Source organism: Jaculus jaculus, chromosome 19 (genome assembly GCF_020740685.1).
Source record: "Jaculus jaculus isolate mJacJac1 chromosome 19, mJacJac1.mat.Y.cur, whole genome shotgun sequence".
Lineage (NCBI taxonomy): Eukaryota > Metazoa > Chordata > Mammalia > Rodentia > Dipodidae > Jaculus > Jaculus jaculus.
In genome coordinates, this window is record NC_059120.1 from 44182743 (window position 1) to 44204850 (window position 22108).

Genomic DNA, 22108 nt, shown 5'->3' on the forward strand with positions numbered 1-22108 from the left:
CCCTCTGGCTCTCCTGAAAACAGTCATGGTAAGACAGGAGCCATGAACTAGGAGGCATGCTGATCCCAAGACAGCAGTGTAGCCCTGTGGAAGCTTCCAGTCAGGAGTCAGGACTTAGAAGACATGGGAAGAGGAATGAGAGATCAGAGCCACATTTGTAATTCCTTTGTCCAAGTACCCAGAGAAAGGGCTTCTTTTCTAAGTGCAGGTGATAACGAGACTCAACTTAAACACATTACAGAGTTCCAGGGCAATGGTGAGAGGGGCTCTGTTTCTATGTTCTCTAATAAGACACACGTGGCTACTTACATTAAAATTAACTAACACTGGACTGGAGAGATGGCTTAACAGTTAAAGCGCTTGCCTATGAACTCTAAGGACCCAGGTTTGACTCCCCAGAACCCAAGTAAGGCAGAATCACATGGTGGTGCATGCTTCTGATATGTTCATTTGCAGTGGCTAGAGGCCCTGGCACACCTGTTCTCTCTCTCTCTTTCTCTCAAGTAAATAAATAAAAAGAAAAACAAAATTAAATTAATTGACATTAGGAATTTGGAAGCAGGATGGGTGGCACATGCCAACAACTTAATACTTGAGAAGCTGAAGCAAGAAGATTATGTGTTCAAGACCAGCCTGGGCCACATAGCAGGATCTTGTCTCAAAAAAAGAAAACAAACCAGGAGGGCCTCATCATACAGGCTTGTAGCCCCCTGCTGCGAAGGAGGCTTTGGCAAGAGGACTGAAAGTTCAAGGTTGTCCAGGGCTACAGAATGAGTTCAAGGCCAGTATGGCCAACTTAGTGAGTCTCTATGTCAAAATACAAAGTAAGGGGTGGGGGTGAGGGTGGGGTTGGAGAGATGGCTTAGCAGTTAAGGCCTTTGCCTGAAAAGCCAAAGGATCCTGGTTTGATTCCCCAGGACCCACATAAGCCAGATGCACAAGGGGGCGCACGCATCTTGAGTTCCTTTGCAGTGCCTGGAGGCCCCGGCATGCCCATTCTCTCTCACTCTTTCTTAAATAAATATATATGTAAGGGTTAGAAGCTGGGCATGGTGGCATGCGCCTTTCTTTAATCCTAGCACTTGGGAGACAGAGGTAGGAGGATTACTGTGAGTTCGAGGCCAGCTTGGGACTGCACAGCGAGTTCCAGGTCAGCCTGAGCTAGACTGAGACCCTACCTCAAGTGTCTGTGTGGGAGGGAGTAAGGGTTGGGAAAATGGCTCAGTAAAGGCCTTGCTTACAAAGCCTGCTGGCCCGGGGTTCAATTCTTCAGTATTCACATAGAGCTTGGCACAAAAATGGCACATGAATTTGAAATACATTTGCAGTGGCAAGAGGCATTAATGTGTCCATAGACAAATGCAAATAAATAAAATTAATACAAAGTAAGAGGGAGGCTAGGGACGTAACTCAGCTGTAGGGCACGTGACGAGCACTCATGAAGCTCTGGGTACAACTCCCAGTGCTGCAAGACAACCAAACAACAAAACCCCAAAACAAGTTAAATTAAATATTTATGACCAGGAATACATGGAAAAAAAGATGATGTGAGAACAGGGAGCAAAAGGAGCCATCTGCAAGCCAAAAACAGACACTGGCTTCAAGAATTGCAAAAAGAGGGCCTGGGGAAATGGCTTAGAGGTTAAAGACACTTGCTTATAAAGACTAGAGGCTCCGGTGCAACTGTCCTCTCTCTATCTGTCTCTTTCTCTCTCTATCAAATAAATATGATTAAAAAAAAAAAAAGAGCTGGTCATGGTGGCGCACGCCTTTAATCCCAGCACTCGGAAGGCAGAGACAGGAGGATCACACCTGAGTTCAAGACTACCCTGAGACTCATAGTGAATTCCAGGACAGTGTGGGCTACAGCGAGACCCTACCTCGAAAAACCAAAAAAAAAAAAAAAAAAAAAAAAAAGCCTGTAAGAAGGTCAATCTTTATTAAGCCAGAAAGTGATGCTAGGCAGGGTAGCACACGCCTCTAATGTTAGCGCTCTCTCAACAGGCTGAGAGAGGAGTGGAGTGGGAGTTCAAGGCCGGTCTGGGCTACCCAGAATTTCAGATTGGAACTACAAACAGACTTTGTCTTTAAAAAACAAAACAATAACAAAACCTGACTGGTGCATTCATGACCCCACAGTGGTTACTGAAACTCCCACAAGACCAGCATGGTTCTGAGCCCATCAGCTTTTGACATGGAGGACGGAGGAGGACAAAAGAAACAAGACAACAAAACAGAGCAAGGACTACCTGAAAGAGGAAGGTCCTCTAGGGATGGGGGAGCAGAGGAAGGGACAAAGAAGGTAATGGGATGGGAACACGAGCAAGCTACTGCATGTTTATGTGTTAAAATGCTTGGAGCCAGCCCCGTACCTTTAATCCCAGCACTCACCTGGAAAGCATATCTTTGTGAGTTCAAGGCCACCCTGAGACTGCATAGAGAATTCCAGGTCAGCCTGGGCTAAAGTGAGACCCTACATTGAAAAATCACATTAAAAAAAAAAAATCTTGGGCTGAAAAAAGACTCAGTGGTTAAAGCACTTGTTTGCAAAGCCACCTGACCTGGGTTCAATTCCCCAGTATTCACATAAAGCCAGATGCACAAGGTGGAGCATGTGTCTGGAGTTCAGCAGGCACAGGAATTTGATTATAGTGGCAAGAGGCCCTGGCATGCCCATATTCTCTCTCTCCCCTCACAGATAAAATTATATTTTAATTCTCTAGAGCTGGAGAGATGGTTCAGTGGTTAAAGTGCTTGTCTACAAAGCCTAAAGACTGGGATTCAATTCCCTATGTAAAACCAGATGCACAAAGTAGTGCATGCATCTAGAGTTTGTTTGGAATGGCTGGAGGCCCTGGCATGCCCATTCTCTGTCCGTCTCTCTGCTTGGGGGTAAATAATAAATACACACACACACACGCACACACACACATAATTTTATTATTTTTTTTCAAGGTAGGGTCTTACTCTAGCCCAGGCTGACCTGAAATTCACTATGTAGTCTCAGGGTAGCCTTGAACTCACAGCAATCCTCCTACCTCTGCCTCCCAAGTGCTGGGATTAATGGCATGCACCACCACACCTGGCTATAAAATATATTTTTAAATTCTCAGTAATATTTTTTTTCTTTAAATTTTTTTCTTTATTAACAACTTCCATGATTACAAAAACTGTCCCATGGCAATGCCCTCCCTCCCCCAGTTTGTTTTTTCAAGGTAGGGCTTCACTCTAGCCCAGGCTGACCTGGAATTTACTCTGTAGTCTCAGGGTGGCCTCAAGCTCATGACCCTCCTACCTCTGCCTCCCAAGTGCTAAGATTAAAGGTGTGTGCCATCATGCCCGGCTTAAAAATTTCTATTTTAATAGCTTCACTGGTAGTACTGGGCACACTGAAAGTGCCCAAGAGCCACAGACACAGATCTCCCCCACAGCCAGAGCTGTGCTGGGAAGTGCTGCTAGGTAACCGCAGGGTGAGTGCACTAGGGATGTACTGTTGGCAGAGTGATCGCCAGCATGCAGCAGCCCTAGGGTTTGGTCCTCAGTGCCACACAAAACTGGGTGTGGCTATATGTGAAGGAAGTATCAGGACTCAGGAGGTGGAGGCAAGAAGATTAGAAGTTCAAGGTTATCGCTGGCTAAACAGGGAGTTTGAGGCCATCCTGGGTCACATGACTGTCTGGGGGAAAAAAAGCTGGGCGTGGCGGCGCATGCCTTTAATCCCAGCACTTGGGAGGCAGAGGTAGGAGGATCACCGTGAGTTTGAGGCCACCCTGAGATGACATAGTGAATTCCAGGTCAGCCTGGGCTAGAGTGAGACCCTACCTCGAAAAACAAAAAAAAATAAATAAAAAAAATAAAGGCAGGGGCTGGAGAGATGGCTTAGCAGTTAAGGCACTTGCCTGCGAAGCCTAACGACCCAGATTTGATTCCCCAGTGCCCACATAAGCCAGATGCCCAAGGTGGCACATGCATTTGGAGTTCATTTGCAGTGGCTGCAGGCCCTAGCATGCCCATTTCTCTATCTGCCTCTTCCTTTCTCTCTCTCAAATATATATATATTTTAAAGGCAGTCTACCATGCCACTTACCTTATACAGTTCTTCATCAAATTGGCTGAGCTGAGCCACCTCTTGCATGACTTCTTTCCTCATGAAAAATGGGGTGTAAATAGGTGTGTAGCCTCGACTTCCCAAAGTGCGGAGTGCAAACTGGATGAGTGCTTGTTCTAGGAACACCAGGGGCCCCTAAAAGAGCAGAGACAGCGCGGTGGGACTGGGTCCTGTCACAGTCCCGTCCATCCGCCAGCACTGACATTCAGACACGAAGGAACTAGCGGGCACACAGCAATTCAGGGGAGACCACAGGCTGCAGCGAGAGCCAGCAGCTTTCTAGTACCAGAGCCCAGGCACCCTCTTTAGAGACCTCTGCTTAAGAGCTTTAAGTAGCAGGGCACAGTGGCACAAATTTGTAATCCCAGCACTCAGGAGACTGAGGCAGAAGGACTGCACTGAGTTTGAGGCCATCCGTGGCTTTGTACCACGCTGGCTCAAAGTGTTTGCCCCTCCTCCCCCAAAAAAGAAAAATTGATTATTTAGCCAGTGTTCATGGGATTTTCCCCCTGATTTTTGGTATTTCTGTTATTTATGTTTTGGTTTTGTTATTATTATTGTTTTGGTTTTTCAAGGTAGTCTCACTCTAGCCCAGGCTGACCTGGAACCCACTATGTAGTCTCAGGATGGCCTCGAACTCATGGCGGTCCTCCTACTCTGCCTCCTGAGGTCTGGGATTCAAGGTGTCGCCACCATGCCTGGCTAAGGCTTTGTTATTTTTTAAGGCAAGGTCTCACTCTGGCCCAGGCTGACCTCAAACTCATGGTGTTCCTGCTACCTTCGACTCTACCAATTTAAAAAAAAAAATAATAATAACTGGACTCATTTGTAAATGTGAAACACTTAAGTGCACAGTATTTGCAAAATTACTTCACCACATCCTTCTGGAAGGTTTTCCTGAATTCTTCTGCCCTCTGCCCCAGCTAATCTGCAACTGTTGCCTCCCCATACCAGTTCTCACAGCACGTCGGACCTGCTCAGACCACAGGCTGATCACACTGGGTTTGAGTCTTTGTTACTTGTCTGACTGCCCAATTACCCTGCGCTCCTCAAAGGCAGAGACTGTTCTGATTCAGTCAGCAAAGCACATTCATTGTGCAGGGCCACTGAGTGGCTTCTGTTGCACGGAGTCTGGATAAGCACTCTCCAGCTTTAGAAAGAGAATTGCGTCTAATTGCTACGCGTTTGCAGACAAGGCAGCAAGCACAAGTGGGGGATTTGTGAGCCTATTTAAGTGTGATTATGATTTTCTGCGCCTTTTTTAGTTCCTTTTTCCTTCCCCACTGGCTCCCAGCTCTTACCTTCAGGAAATACCCTCGACTCCCAGCCACCACAGCTCCCTTTTCGCCTTCAAAGCCATCCACCATCACCACCAGGTCCACGTGAGAGTACTTCTTCCTGACTGCACAATCACCCCAAATCCTCTCGACTTTGTTATCGTTGTCCTAAGGAAACCAGACCAGAGGAGACACATGTCTTTGGAATTCCACAACCTCCACCTGCCCAAGCCCTATCTAAGAGCTACAGCTTTGGGAGTCCACCGCTTACACCAAACACTGGCCGTGGGTCTTGTGGACAGTGAAAGGGGAAGGGAATTTGCTGCTCAACAAATAATAATTTACAAAGTCCTGGAAGCAGTTCTAGCCATGGAATTAGGAGTCATGATTTTCTAAGAGACCTGTAGTATTCATTCTTTCTCCCCCACAACCTTTTAATGACTCCTCAAAAACTCTCTACAATACTCACCCCAGACAATCAAGCATCGTCTGGGGTACACAGAAGAATGCAGGAGTTTCTTTTTTTTCCAGGCTCTCATTGGTCTCAGGGCCATATGAGGGTGGGCTCAGGACCCTGACCTCGGAGTCGGCTCTGGCTCGGTGGCCTCCACGCACTCCAGCCAGCAGTAAGTTTAGTTCACCAGGGAATGAATGGAAGAGGCACAGATGGGCCCTGCCTCGGCTGGGGTGTCTGGGAACAAAGGCTGGGCTCAGAGCAGCTTTGTGCTGGGGAAGCTCCCGCTCAGCAGGAAACTTTTATCATGCAGATTTCTCTTCAACCTGCAGCTTCTCAAAGGGACGTGCGGGTGAGGGGTCAGGTTGATTTAGCAGACCCCTCCCACAGGACTCGCTGCTGCCAGGGGCAACCCACTGCAGAAGACAGCAGCCCCATTTAGAAAAAGATTTCCATGCCAGGAGTCTCCTCCTACCTGCTGTCTCGGCCACTTCCCAATCAGGCAGGGATCTGACGGCCGCAATGCTCAATTGGTGGGCAAGGGACATACAAAGCCAGCTTCTGACAGAGTGCCAGTGGGCAGCTCTCCTCCAGCCCAGCCCTGCTCCACAGTCAAGGAGGAAGGGGCCTACCTACCTCATCATTACTGATGGGCACAGAGGGGTGCAGAAGGTTCCCGATCTCTCGGAGGCTCTCAAACCGCTCGGCCTCCAGCTTGATCCGCTCACCATCACACTTTACGATGGCTTCATCGACCAGAAGTCGGACTTTTTTGATTTGGGAGACTTTCAGGGTCTGTAGGACAGGCCAGACTCACATCAAGAACAGTAGGGCAATAAACTCTCAGTGCCCTAACCCTGCTGGCCTCTAGTGACACCCCTGTGGCAGCATTTTATTTTATTTTATTTTATTTTATTGGTTTTTTGGGGTAGGGTCTTGCTCTAGCCCAGGGAACTGACCTGGAATTCACTATGGAGTCTCAGGGTGGTCTTTAACTCACAGCAATCCTCTTACCAATGCCTCACAAGTGCTGGGGTTAAAGGCATGCACCACCACACCCAGCTCTAACATTTTAATATATATTTAAGGTGTGTTTATTTATTTGGGAGAGAGTTTCAGCACATCAGGGTCTCCTGCCACTGCAAATGAACTCCAGACACATGTGCCTCTTTATGCATCTGGCTTATGTGGGTCCTGGGGAATCGAACCTGGGTCCTTTGGCTTTTGCAGGCAAGTACCTTAACTGCTAAGCCATCTCTCCAGCCCTACATATGTTTTTAAATTTTTATTTATTTATTTGAGAGTGACAGACAGAGAGAAAGAGGTAGATAAGAGAGAGAATGAGCACACCAGGGCCTCCAGCCACTGCAAATGAACTCCAGACGCGTGCATCCCCTTGTGCATCTGGCTAACGTGGGTCCTGGGGAATCAACCCTCGAACCGGGGTTCTTAGGCTTCACAGGCAAGCGCTTAACCACTAAGCCATCTCTCCAGCCTCCTGAGCCCTATATTTTGAGCCAGGCATAGCATCCTGTGCCTATTGTTTCCAGGCCCCAGGAGGCTACAGCAAGAGGACTGCAAGACCCAACCCAACCCTAGTGATTCCCTGTCAAAAACACTCCTACAATGCCAGCATTTAGTGACTGGAGACGGGAGGAGCACAAGCTCAAAACACAACTGCATAGTGAATTGGAAGACAGCCTGGGCTACATAAGACCATGCCTTGAAAAAAGGGCTGGAGGGATGGCTTAGCAGCTATGGCATTTGTCTGCAAAGTCAAAGGACCCAGGTTCGATTCTCCAGGATCCACGTTAGCTAGATGCACAAGGGGACGCAGTCATCTCAAGTTTGCAGTGACTAGAGGCCCTGGCACCCCCATTCTCTCTCCCTCCCTCCCTCCCTCTTTCCCTGTCAAATAAATAAATAAATAATAAAATATTTTTTAAAAGAGAAAGAAAAATGCTTTAAAGAAAAAAGGAAAAGATGGGCTGGAGAGATGGCTTAGCGGTTAAGTGCTTGCCTGTGAAGCCTAAGGACCCCGGTTCGAGGCTCGGTTCCCCAGGTCCCACGTTAGCCAGATGCACAAGGGGGCGCACGCGTCTGGAGTTCGTTTGCAGAGGCTGGAAGCGCGCCCATTCTCTCTCTCTCCCTCTATCTGTCTTTCTCCCTGTGTCTGTCGCTCTCAAATAAATAAATAAATAATGAACAAAATAAATAAAAAAAGAAATAAAATATTTTTTAAAAAAAAAGGGAAAAGAAAATGGCAGGCATGGGGGCACATGTCTTTAATTCCAGTACTCAGGAGACTGAGGTAGGAGGATTGCTGTGAGTTTGAGGCCAGCTTAGACTACACAGTAAGTTCTAGATTGGCCGTGGCTACAGTGAGACCCTGCCTCAAAAAACAAACAGGCTGGAGAGATGGCTTAACGGTTAAGGTGCATGCCTGCGAACCTAAGGACCCAGGTTCAATCTCTCTCCTGAGCCCAGGTAAACCAGATGCACAAAGGTGAGGCAAGTACAAGGTCACGCACGGCCACTAGGTGGCACAAGCATCTGGCGTTTAATTACTGTGGCTGAGGCCCTGGCATGCCAATTCTCTCTAAAAACTAAAAAGTGAAAAAAATAAAAGCAAACAAAAATAGAGCTGGGAGATGTCTTAGAGCTTGCTACACATGCATGGAGACCTGAGTTTGGATCCCCAAGACCAGTGGAAAGCCAGACATGGTGATACGCCATTTGTAATCTCAGAGCTCCTATGGGGAGATGGGAGGTGGAGACACGAGAATCCTCAGGGGCTCACGTGCCAGGTAGCACGGCGAACGGAGTGGCTAACAAGAGACCCTGCTTCAAACAATGTGGAAAGCGAGGGCCAGTACCTAAGGTTGTCCTCTGACAGCTACATACGTGCTGTGGTGCGTGTATGTTCACACTTACACACCTGAACACACACACAGCACACATGAAAATGAGTATGTCAATACTGAAAATGAACGCTTTAAAGAAATGAGGCTTAAGCTGGGCGTGGTGGTGTACATCTTTAATTTCAGCGCTGGGGAGGCAGAGATAAGAGGATCACTGTAAGTTCACACAGTGAATTCCAGGTCAGCCTGGGCTATAGTGAAAGCCTACCTTGTAAAACCAAAAAGAGGGGGGGAAAAAAAGGAATGAGTTTTATTTCATGGGGTACAGAAAGCTACCAAGCCATGAACAGCTTCCTTGGGGAATGCCTAAGTCAGACATTTGAAGATTTTCACCATTCCTGGATTTTTGTTGTTTGTGAGGCAAGCCCAACAGACTGGCCCCCACTCTCCCCTTTTTTGTCAAATGTGAGAGAGCAAGAGTGAGAGACAGAGAGAGAATTGGCGCACAAGGATTTCCAGCCACTGTAATGGAACTCCAGACATGTGCGCCACCTACTATGCACGTGTGACCTTCTGCACTTGGGTCACCTTGCTGTCTGGCTTACGTGGGACCTGGAGAGTCGAACATGGGTCCTTAAGCTTCACAGGCAAGTGCCTTAACCACTAAGTCATCTCTCCAGCTCCATTCCTGCTATTCTTATACATCCCAAGAGATTTTGTACATTTCAGGTTTTTTTTAAATTTATTTGAGAGAAAATAAGGAAGAGGCAGAGAGAGACACCATAGCCTCCTACCACTGCAAATTAACTCCAGATGTATGCGCCACCTTATATATGTGGGGAATCAAACCTAGGTCCTTAGACTTCACGGGCAAGCATCTTAGTCATCTCTCTAGCTTCTCGTTTTAGTTTTTTTTTTTTTAATAGTTCTACTTCCCTTAATTTTTATTTATTTATTCTTTTGTTTTTCCAGGTAGGGTCTCTACCCCATATTGTCCTGGAAGTCAGTATGTAATCTCAGTGTGACCTTGAACTCACGGTGATCCTCCTACTTCTGCCTACCAAGTGGTGGGATTAAAGGAGTGTGCCACTCATTTTTTTAAAGTTTTTTATTTATGTATTTGAGAGAAAGAGGCACAGAGAGAGAGGGAGGGAAAGAATGGGCATGCCAGGGCCTTCAGCCTCTGCAAAGAAACTCCAGAAACATGTGCCACCTTGTGCATCTGGCTTATGTAGGTCCTAGGAAATCAAACCTGGGCCCTTTGGCTTTGCAGGCAAGCACTTTAACTGCTAAGCCATCTCTTCAACCTATTTTTATTTATTTAGTTGAGAGAGAAAAAGGAGGGAGGTAGGGAGGAAGAGAGAGAAGGGGTGTGCCAGGGCCTCTAGCCACTGCAAATGAATTCGATGCATGCACCACCTTGTGCATATCGCTTACGTGGGTCCTGGGGAAGTGGAGCTGGGTCCTTTACCTTTGTAGACAAGCACCTTAACCACTAAGCCATCCCTTCAGCCCGTTGTTTTAGGTTTTTGAGATGGAGTCTCACTCTAGCCCAGGCGGACCTGGAACTTGCTCTATATCCCAGGCTGCTGTCAGTCACGGCATCTCTACCTCAGTCTCTGGAGTTCTAGGGTTACAGGCATGAACCACCATGCCTGCCTTTACATCCCAATGTATACAAACGTTCAAATGTTCCTCAGGAGGATTACAACTTTATTTAGGAGCAAGATACCTTGTCTTTAGTTTGTTCTGCATTCCTCTGCAGATGACTCAAACTAGGCTGTCATTTCTTGGGGGAAACCTTAGCAGGCCAGGCTAGATAGGAGTAAGTCCTCAATCCACCCCTTCAAGCACAACAATTTTGCCTTTTTGGTTTATACTCTTGCTATGTGTTAAGGGTTTCAAAACAAAACAAAAAATGGCTCAGTGATGAAAATAGTAAGCCACTAGTTAATGTTTGTTTAATTATAGTTAAGTGAAAAATTCCCTCCCTTTGTGAAATAGTAGAAAAAGGAGTTATGTGAAACAAATACTTCAGTTCCTTTTTTTTTTCCCATTCCATCTTTCTCCTCTGTTTAGTAAGTACTTAAGAACTGAATGTAACAAGAGCAGGTAGGGACACAGCCCAGCACAGGAATTCAAGTTGCCACACTGCTGTGTGGAGTAGAGTCAGCACTTCCTGTCCAAGGATGACATTCAGAGAAAAGATGAGAACTTACAGCTAATTTGTCTGCAGTGAGGTCATCAAAGTTCAACACATTCTCCGGAACAGACTCATCATCTCCCACTGGCTCTTTTTTCTGCAGGAAGGGGAAAAAAAGGCCAACTCAATTAAAAAAAAAAATCTGACGTTAGTACAGACCAAATTAATGTATCATATAAACTAACCACAGAATGTTCTATGTTAAGTTGCTGCATGTAGGGGGAAAAAATTAATGAACTAAAAGCCAGATATCGAGGTTTCAAGTTCTTACTCTGCAATTCTTATTCTTCAAGAAAGAAATGTCTTGATTTTTGATTAATTTTTTTTAAGTTAAGGTTTTTCTGTAGTCCAGGCTGACCTGGAATTCACTATGCAGTCTCAGGGTGGCCTCAAATTCAGTGTTCCTCCTACCTCTGCCTCTTGAATGTGGGGATTAAAGATACGTGCTACCATGCCCAACTTCCTTTTTTTTGTTTTTAGTCTTTCAAGGTAGGGTCTTACTCTAGCCCAGGCTGACCTGGGATTCACTATATAATCTCAGGCTGGCCTTGAACTCACAGTGATCCTCCTACCTCTGCTTCCTGAGTGCTGGGGATTAAAGGTGTTCACTGCCACGCCCAGCTAATTACAAATTTTTATTTATTGATTGACTGATTTACAGAGTGGGGAGAAAGAATGAATGCAGGTGTGCCATGGCCACTTTCCAACTGCAAATAACCTCCAGATATATGCACTACTTTGTGCACCTGGTTTTATGTGGGAAATCAACCACGCAGCCACCAGGCTTTCCATGCAAGTGCCCTAAACAGGTGAGCAATATCACTAACTTCTTCCTGGCTTTTTTGTTTTGTTTTTCAAGGTATGGTCTCACTCTATCCCAGGCTGACCTGGAATTCACTATGTAGTCTCAGGCTGGCCTTGAACTCATAGATCTTCCCCCCTCAGCCTCCTAATCCTCCTACCTCCCAAGTGCTGGGATTAATGGTTTGCGCCACCACACTTGGCCAGGCTTTTTTTCCCCTTTTCCTTTTTCTTTTTATTTATTTATTTTTGAGATACAGTCTTTTTTAAAATGTTTATTTATTTATTTGAGAGAGGGAGGAAAAGAGAGGGAGGGGGAAGAGAGAGAGAGAGAGAGAAAACGAGCATGCCAGGGCCTCCAGCCACTGCAAATAAACTCCAGATGCATGTGCCACCTTGTGCATCTGGCTTATGTGGGTCCTGGGGAATTGAACCTGGGTCCTTTGGCTTTGCAGGCAAGTGCCTTAACTGCTAAGCCATCTCTCCAGCCCTGGCCTGGCTCTTTAATCTGAAGTCAATGTATCTGTTGGGGTGAATTAATATGAACCTAAAAAGATTAGCTTTCCTCTCCTTGTAGAGATAACAGAAAAATCAGGAATGTATTTGCGAGCGCCTAGCCACTAGACCACCAGGACGCTAAGCATATGTTTGAGATGTTATGAAGCATAAAACAATGGAGATCCAGGGAGAGTGGCACATGACTATAATCCCAGTACTTGGGAGACAGAGGCAGGAGGACTGCTGCAAGTTCAAGGCCAGACTGTCTGATTTATATAAAAGGTTCCAGGTTATTCAGAGGTACAAAGCAAGACCCTGTCTCAAAATGCCAAAGGCGGAGGGGGAGAGGGATAGAAACACTGGAAACAGTGTGGTGGTCAACAGCAGGCCCTGAGGGTCAGCCTGTGTCTACGCACAAAGAACAATCCCAGCACTGAGGGAAAGTGGGAGGAAGGGCTATCAGGGAGGCATAACGTGAACAGGTCACAGCTCCAGACACTCAATGGCAGGGGTACAGCTAAACTACTTCGCCCAGTTCCTCTACTAGCGATTTTTTTGAGTTTTCCAAATCATTTCCTTCTTTCCTCCTTCTGTTTGTTTGTTTGTTTGTTTGTTTCTTTCTTTCTTTCTTTCTTTCTTTCTTTCTTTCTTTCTTTCTTTCTTTCTTTCTTTCTTTCTTTTTTCCCCAAGGTAGGGTCTCGCTGACCTGAAACTTACTATGTAGTACTAGACTGGCTTCGAACTCACAGTGATTTTCCTACTATGCCGGGAACGCAATCATTTCTAATCCTTACACAAAACAAGACAATGTGCTACCCAATTTAAAGCGCTATTCCTACCAATCCAATAGATGAACACTCACACGTGGGAAGCAGAGCATGAGAGCCCAAGCACACGGTCTTTACAATCGCACAGGAGTCAAGAAAGACTAAGAATAAACCGGGCGTGGCGGCACATGCCTTTAATCCCAACACTTGGGAGGCAGAGGTAGGAGGATTGCCAAGAGTTCAAGGCCATTCTGAGACTACATAGTTAATTCCAGGTTAGCCAGGGCCAGAGTGAGACCCTGCATTGGAGGTGTGTGTGGGGGGACTAAGAAATAGGATACTGAAGGGCTCAGTGATTCCCCCACCCCACCCCCAGCCCAGGCTGATCAGGAATTCCCTATGCAGTCTCAGGGTGGCCTTGAAATCATGGCGATCCTCCTACCTCTGCCTCCTGAGTGCTGGGATTAAAGGCGAGCACCACCATGCTGGTTCTTCTTTTTTATTTTGAATTTATTTTTATTTGTTTACTTGAGAGAAAGGGTGGGGGGGGAAGAGAATGGGTGTGCCAGGGCCTCCAGCCACATGTGCCACCTTGTGCATCTGGTTTACATGGTATGGTGGTTTGATTCAGGTGTCTTCCATAAACTAGGTGTTTTTGAATGCTAGGTTCCCAGCTGATAGAGATTTGGGAATTAAAGCCTCCTGCAGGCAGTATATTGTTGGGGACGGTTTTAGATGATATAGCCAGTTCCCCCTTGCCACATTTGGCACGCTCTCCTACTGCTGTTGTTTACCTGATGTTGGCCAGAAGGTGATGTCCACCAGGCCAGTTTTTATCCTGCCATCATGGAGCTTCCCCTGGAGTCTATAAGCCAAAATAAATGCTTTTTTGCCACAAGCTGCTCTTGGTGGGTGATTTCTGCCAGCAATGTGAACCTGCCTGCAACAGTAAAGTTGGTACAAGTGGGGTCTTTTACTGCTAGATACCTGACTGTGTGACTTTGGCCTTTTAGAGCCATTTTCAAGAGGAATGTGGAAGGATTTGGAACCTCAGCCTGAGAGACACCTTGCAGTGCTGTAAGAACAGCTTGATGGACTATTCTGGGCAGAGTTGAAAGACCTGAAAGCAGTAAGAACTATGGGCTGTGAAGTTTGGCTTATGAGGGGGAGAATGAGCTTTACCTGGGCTGGGCTAGAAGCAGTTTGTGTGAATGTTTATTCTGTGTCATGCATGGAAATGGACTGGGGTGAGCAGAGGGATACAGCACAGAAAAAATGAAATCTTTTGGGTCGTAACTGCGGCTCATTCAGGTGCAATTGTATGAGAGATTACAACCACTGAGATTGGGTCAGCTGACCTGCACTGGAACAACAGGAAGAACACAGACTGTTGAAGGGGCCCAAGTGCTCAGAGTGTGTCCTGTTCTTCAAAATCTGCTTTATTCCCCCCTAGATTAACAAATTGGCACCCGACCTGGTATCATGGAGTATAAGAAATGCAGCAAAGAGAGTAACTGAATTTGTAACATAGTCTTCTGTTTTGGAAATGGCCATGGGCAGTGTGAAGCAGGTTTGCTGGATGCCTGCATGGAGACCCAACAGAGCCATGAGGATGGACCATGGGTTGCAATGGAGACCCAGTGGAGATGTTGGGACCACGAGATAGCTGCTAAGGAGAGCTGCTGGCTCCAGATGTTTTCCAGGACTGTGAATAGCCTAACTGGAGGGGGGTAATTTGTCACTGACTAGAGTTGTTAGACTTGGAGCTACAGAGTTTGATGTTTGACCTGTTTAAATCTTGCACTGGGGGCTGCAGAAATGGCTTAGGTTAAGGTGCTTGCCTGTGAAGCCGAAGGACCCAGGTTCGATTCCCCAGGGCCCACGTAAGCCAGATGCAGAGGGGCGCATGCATCTGGAGTTTGTTTGCAGTGGCTAAAGGCCCAGGTGCACCCATTCTCTCTCTCCTTTCTAGCTCTCTACTTGCAGATAAATAAAATTTTTAAAACTCTTGTATTCATTGATTATTTCTTTGCTATACCCAATACCATCTTTTATAGTGTGAATGTTTATTCTGTGCCACTATGAGGTTTTGGGGATTTTCTGATATTATGGCTCAGTTTAAAGACCTTGGATTATGGGAATGTTTGAACATCATTAGGATAGAAACTATGGGGACTTTTAACATTGGATGAATGCATTACATTTTACATCACGAATGGTTATTACTTTAAGGGGGTCAGGGGCAGAATGTGGTGGTTTGATTCGGTGTCCCTCATAAACTTAGGTGTTCTGAATGCCAGGTCCCCAGCTGATGGAGATTTGGGAATTAATGCCTCCTGTAGGTAGTGTATCGTTGGGGGCGGGCTTATGGGTAATATAGCTAGCTTTCCCTTGCCAGTGTTTGGCAACTCTGTTACTGTTGTCCACCTGATGTTGGCCAGGGGGTGATGCCCACCCTCTGCTCAGGCAGTCGTTTTCGCCTGCCATCATGGAGCTTCCCCTCGAGCCTGTAAGCCAAATAAACCCTTTTTCCCAAAAGCTGCTCTTGGTCAGGTGATTTCTGCCAGCAATGTGAACCTGACTGCAACACATGGGTCCTGGGGAATTGAACCTGGGTCCTTTGGCTTTGCAGGCAAACATCTTAACCACTGAGCCATCTTTCTAGCCCCGGACTCACTGCTTAAAGAAAGATCGCACATGTAGCTGAGCAAGAAAGCACCCAAAACCAAGGCAATACAAAACATTTAGGGCCAAGCGTGGTGGCACATACCTTTAATCCCAGTACTTGGGAGGCAGAAATAGGATCACTGTGAGTTTGAGGCCAGCCTGAGACTTCATAGCGAATTTCAGGTCAGCCTGGGCTACCTCAAAAAAAAAAACAAAAAACTTGGGAGCTAGAGAGATGGCTCAGTGGTTAAAGGTGTTTGCTTGCAAAGCCTAACAGCCCTGGGTTCAATTCCTCAGTACATGGAGCCAGATGCACAAAGTGGCGCATGCAACTGGAGTTCTGTTTGTGGTGGTAAGAGGCTCTGGAACGCCCATATTCATTCTCATTCTCTCTCTCTCTCTCTCTGCTTGCAAATAACTATATATTTTTTTAAAAAAGGCTTTGTCCTGCTGGAAGCTTAGTATGAAATACAGAACCAGGAGGGACTGGCCCAACAGCCATTCCTTGTAGTTTCTTCCTGATAACTTAACTGGGATAGTGATAAGCATCACTGGCAAGTCAGACTCTCCTTCCCCATTAATAGGGTGAGACCTCTTTGCAAAATCAGAACCTTCCATTCTTATGGTTCCTGGCCCAACACTTTCAACGGAAGTAAACACAAACCCTGAGGTCTGCACTCTGACAGAAAAAAATCAGTCCAGTTAAGACAGCAAAACCTATACAATTAGACTGCCACGCCAAGATGCTGCTCATGTGGCAGAACCCATAAAAGACTTGAAATTCCTTTGTTTTTAAAATATTTTATTTATTCATTTGAAAAAGTGAGAGAAAACAGATAAGAGAGAATAGCTGTGTGAGGGCCTCTAGCCCTTGCAAGTGAACTATAGACACAAGTATCACCTTATGCTTCTTGCTTTACATGGGTACTGGGAAGTTGAACCTGGGTCCTTAGGCTTTGCAGGCAAGCGCCTGAACTGCTGAGACATCTCTCCAGCCCCTTAGAATTTCTTTTCAAGTGAACAGGTAAGTCCCCCAATAGGTAGCCTTTGTAGCCTTCCCATGGATGCCAATTCTCCCTAAATAAACCTAATTCAAAATTTACCCTTCTTGGAGACTGTTTTCTCAATTCTTGGTTAAAATGGATAAGAACCTAAACTTGGAGTTCACAGGCCTGGGGGAGGGGAGGGGAAGAAGACACCAGAAACCTCTAAATCCTACATCACTATTGTAAGAACAAAACAGACTAACGTGGCAAGAACGTTAACTGAACACAAAGGACATGGCCAGGCATGGTGGCACTCAGGAGCACAGGTAGGAGGATGTCTGTAAATTCAAGGCCAGTCTGAGACCACATAGTGAATTCCAGGTCAGCCTGGGCTAGAGTGAGACCCTACCTCGAAAAACAAAACAACAAAACAAAAAAAACAAAAGACAGACACAGCACAAGGTCACTGAAAATGCCTCTGGGTTCCCTTCTCTCCTTTCTTGTGAAAACAACTTCCCTCTCCTAAGAACTTTAGTCCTAAAGATATCAGATGCTAAGGGGCTGGGAAGGTGGCTCAGTGGGTAAAGCACTTGCCACACAAGTACAAGGACCCGAGTTCAGAGCTCCGGTACCGACATAAAATGCTGGGCAGGGAGGTGCATGCCTGGATTCCCAGTGCTGGGGAGAGAAAGCCCCACCCGCAGAGCTTGCTGCCTACTGGACTAACCAAATGAGTGAGCTCAAGCCGGATGAGTGAGCCACGTTTGGTGACAGAGACCCTGTCTCACAGAACAAGGTGAAGACACTCACATCTACCACCAGCTTCCACGCGTGTGCACTCACCCACACACATATGAACATGCATGTGAACACCCACATACATATGAACACACGTGCACTCGCCCACGTACATATGAACACACGTGCACACCTACCCACAGACACAAACACGTGTACACACACCCACATACCATCAACACACACGCGCAAAAACAAAACACAAATTAGCTGCTGGGTGAGCATTTCCGTGGCTGTCAGCTAGAGTACGCGATGGAGCCGCTGTGCTCAAGCTCTCCAGCCGGCCGCTTGGAGCTCTTACCTTCATCTTCTCACCAATCGTCTTGCTGCATAAGTTCTTCAGTTTGTTCAAGTTGTCTGCCCGAAATCTACCTAAAAGTGAAGAAGCCAAGAATGTACCAAAGACGCGCATAACGAAGGTGTCCTTGGCCATGCACCTGAAAGGCTCCTTGTACTAGTGGCTGGTGTCAGCTTGGCAGCTCTGGAAGGAGGTAGGACCTGTAAGTGGAACCCAGTGGAGGGCCACAGACTCCCGGGGCTGGGCCACTGCAGAGGGGAGGGTGTGGAAATCCATCCCTTTCTCTCGTTTTTTGGCTTCCTGGCTGCCATGTGGTGAGCAGCTTCCTCCACCATATTCCTGAAATGAGAGACGTGGTGGGCTGGAGAGATGGCTCCGTGGTAAAAGGCACCTGTTTGCAAAGCCTGACAACGTGAGCTCGATTCCCCAGTACCCATGTAAGCCAGATGCACAGAGTGAAATGACTTACCAAAGGCACGCAAGCAGCAAGGCCAACAAACTATGGACTGAAACCCACAAGACTATGGACCAAAATACCCACCTTTTCCTCTCTCTCTCTCTCTTTTTTTTTTTTTTTTTTTGAGGTGAGGTCTCTCTCTAGCCCAGGCTGACCTGGATTTCACTATGTAGTCTCAGGGTGGCCTCAAACTCACAACACATTGGGATTAAAGGTGGGTGCCACCACATTGGATTTCTCCCTCTCTTTTGAGACAGGGTCTCACTTAGCTTAAACTAGCTTTAAACTCACTATGCAACGGAGGCTGGCCTTGAACTCCTGATCCTTCTGCCTCTATCTCCTAAGTGCTAGGCTTACAGGGTTGTGCCACTATAACCAGTTCCTTCCACCTTTTATTTAAAATTGAGTTTATTTTATATTAATTGTAACAGGTTATTCTCTTTCATCCCCTTGCCCTAGCTCCCACGAAACGAGATCCTCCTCAGTGGGGTTATCATAGTCACTGAGGGTCATGAAGGCCGCAGTCAGAACCTGTGGGGTAGCAGGGAACCATGCCTCAGGATATTCCTACCCACTCTGAAGCTCTTAACAATTTTTCTGCCCCCTCTTCCCTGAGCCATGGCAAGCCTGTTGGCAGTCTAATTTAGTGTTGTGTTCTCTATAGCCTCTGGATTTCTGTTTTGATTGATCACTGTGTTTGTCACTATCAACGTATGGCTGGTTGTCAGGACAGCAGTATGAGCAGTGTTATATTGTCACTTGTTTCTTCACATTTTTTTTTTTTTTTTTGGTTATTGTTTGTTTTTTTGAGGTAGGGTCTCATTCTAGCCCAGGCTGACCTGGGATTCACTATGGAGTTTCAGGGTGGCCTCGAACTCACAGCGGTCCTCCTACCTCTGCTTCCCGAGTGCTGGGATTAAAGCCATGAGCCATCATGCCCAGCTTCCTTCTACCTTTTAAAGTTGATTATTTCAGGTGGTTTGTTACAGTACTTAAAAGTTAACTAACAAAGTACTAATCTCAGGTTCAGAACCCCAAGGTCAGGGGCTGGAGAGATGATTCAGCAGTTAAGGTACTTACCTGCAAATCATAATGACCCAAGTTCAATTTCCCAGTACCTATATAAAGCCAGATGCACAGACTGGTGCATGTGTCTATAGTATGTGTACAATGGCTAGAGGCCATAGCTTGCCCACTTTCTTTCTCTCTCTCTCTCTCTCTCTCTCTGTGCTGGACATGATGGCACATGCCTTTAATCCCAGCCCTTGTGAGGCCAAGGTAGGAGGATCGCTATGAGTTACAGGCCTGAAACTACAAAGAACCCCAAAGTCAGTTGCCATAGATTGGTGACTACAGTAGGGTGGTAAGGAAAAGGCCATTCTGAGGTTGAAATGTGAAAGCACCATAACCTATTACCAAGGAGCAACCCAACTGAGACACTTGGAAGATCCACTAACATAACTGTAACCTGCCCAACTGTCTTAAAAAAGATTTTTATAACTATGTGGTAAGAGGTTCTGTGATGTGATGGCTAACACTTTGAACTCTAAAGAAACTGTGCTGCTTTTTGACTATTTTTGCCTAGAAATCCCACTAATTTTATATATTACATCTAGTGGTCTTGTTAAAGTTATAGTTCAGATTCTGCATACACAATCAAATCATCCAAAATTCTGAGTTTTACTTCTGTCCTAATCTTGTTTCTTTTTTTTTATTTTTTTTTTTTTAATTTTTTTTAAATTTTTTTTGTTCATTTTTTTTTATTTATTTATTTGAGAGCGACAGACACAGAGAGAAAGACAGATAGAGGGAGAGAGAGAGAATGGGCGCGCCAGGGCCTCCAGCCTCTGCAAACGAACTCCAGACGCGTGCGCCCCCTTGTGCATCTGGCTAACGTGGGACCTGGGGAACCGAGCCTCGAACCGGGGTCCATAGGCTTCATAGGCGAGTGCTTAACCACTAAGCCATCTCTCCAGCCCCTAATCTTGTTTCTTGCCTCACAGCAAGTATCTGCAACCTCTAGCATGATGTTGACTGAAGTAATGATAATGGATGGGCTTTGTAATGGAAACTAATTAACACAGTACTGAATCTTAATAGTGGTCAAAATGGAGCCAGAGCTGGACGGGCTGGGGCACACCCAGAATCCCATCCAGCTCTAAAGAGAAGACAGGAGGATCTCACATTCCAGACCAGCATGGGATATTCTGTCTCAATGAAACCACAAAGAAGGAAGTGTGCAGAAATTCATTCATGAATCTTCAAACTGGAAACTTCCTATTTTGGCCAAATGGCATTATGTAAATATGCTCATCACTTACACAATGTTTACATAGTGGAATACAACACAGCAATGAAAAAACAGCTAACTTCTACATGTGTGATATTTGCAGCCAGGCACGGTAGCATATGTCTATAATCCTGGCACTTGGGAAGTGGAGGTAGGGGATCAGGAGCTCAAAATCATCTTCAAGTGCATAGTGAGTTCAACGCCAGCCAGACTAGATGGGACCCTGTCTCATACAGTCAAATGCAGGCAGTGTGGTACTGCACACCTTTCATGCTAGCACTTGGGAGGCAGAGGTAGGATTGTCATGAGTTCGAGGCCACCCTGAGACTACATAGCGAATTCCAGGTGAGCCTGGACTAGAGTGAAACCCTGACTGAAACACCAAAAATTAAAAATAAAAAGTCAGCCAGGTATAGTGGTGTACTCCTTTAATCCAGCACTTGGGAAGCAGAGGTAGGAGGATCATCATGAGATCGAGGCTACCCTGAGACTACATAGTGAATTCCAGATCAGCCTGGGCTAAGAGCAAGACCCTATCTCGGAAAAAAAAAAAAAAAAATCAAATTCACCTGTGACAAATAAACCAAACATAGCTGGGCGTGGTGGCGCACGCCTTTAATCCCAGCACTCGGGAGGCAGAGGTAGGAGGACTGCCATGAGTTCAAGGCCACCCGGAGATGACAGAGTTAATTCCAGGTCAGCCTGGACCAGAGTGAGACCCTACCTCAAAAAAAAAACCAAACATGTCCGAGTATACAAGAGCACATTCTATTAAAGTCTATTTACATGAAGTTCAAAATCCAAAAACAATGCAAAATTATTTATGGTGACAGATTGGACTACTATTAAATACATACACACACACACACACTCACACACGTGTGAGTGTGTGTGTGTGCGCGTAGTGGGAAGGGAGGAGAGTAGGGGGTAGAAGGGGAGAGAGAGAGCGAGAGAGAGAAAGTAAGTTATGGGCACACCAGGACCTCTTGCAGCTGCAAATGAACTCCAGATGCACGTGCTGCTTTGTGCACTTGGCTTCGTGTGGGTATCGGGGACCTGAACCTGAGCTGGCAGGCTTAGTTAAAGGGAGCATTTTAGCTCCTGAGCCAGCCCTCAGCTCAGAATACTGGTACCTTTGAAGGAGAGACTGGGCAGGAAGTATGCATGAGCTTGCTGGGACGCTACAAATGTCTTCGGTTTTGGTCTGGGTGATGATTACATGGTGTAAGGATTTGTAAACTCATCAAGCCACACTTTATTATATACATTATACCTCAGTACAAATAAGCTTAGGAAAGGTATATACAAAAGACAATACACGGAGAAAACTCAGCCAATGAGATCGTGCGATAGAAGAGTCGGTGGCAATAAGAACAGGAGGACGTGGCGGCCCCTAGAAATGGAGTATTCCAGGAAGAGGCAGCAGTTGTGGACATGTGAGTGGTTTCTAGAGTCATTACAAACAAATGCACAATTACACATGTGCTCACATCCTAGCCCGTCTGTATGACTGCAAGACAGAGAGGTCCACCAGTGGAAGGATTAGGTGCATTGCAGAAAGGTCACATGCCCTGGAGATGGACTCTGACTAAGTGGGGCTAAGGCAAAACTGAAGGTAGTTAGACAGTTAGCCCAGTTGTTGG

The 22108-nt window shown here is 46.2% G+C and overlaps 1 protein-coding gene across 2 annotated transcripts in view; it reads right to left on the reverse strand.

The window, feature by feature from the left end:
• Nucleotides 1-22108, reverse strand: part of Sars1 (seryl-tRNA synthetase 1) — a 36840-nt gene that overhangs the window by 7386 nt on the left and 7346 nt on the right. For both annotated transcript variants that reach the window (XM_004659046.3, XM_004659047.3), the window contains exons 2-6: nt 17722-17792; nt 10920-11000; nt 6476-6634; nt 5410-5553; nt 4088-4243 (exon numbers count right to left, since the gene is read on the reverse strand). In XM_004659046.3, coding sequence (XP_004659103.1) covers nt 4088-4243; nt 5410-5553; nt 6476-6634; nt 10920-11000; nt 17722-17792 — 611 coding nt within the window. The remainder of the gene's footprint in view (nt 1-4087; nt 4244-5409; nt 5554-6475; nt 6635-10919; nt 11001-17721; nt 17793-22108) is intronic.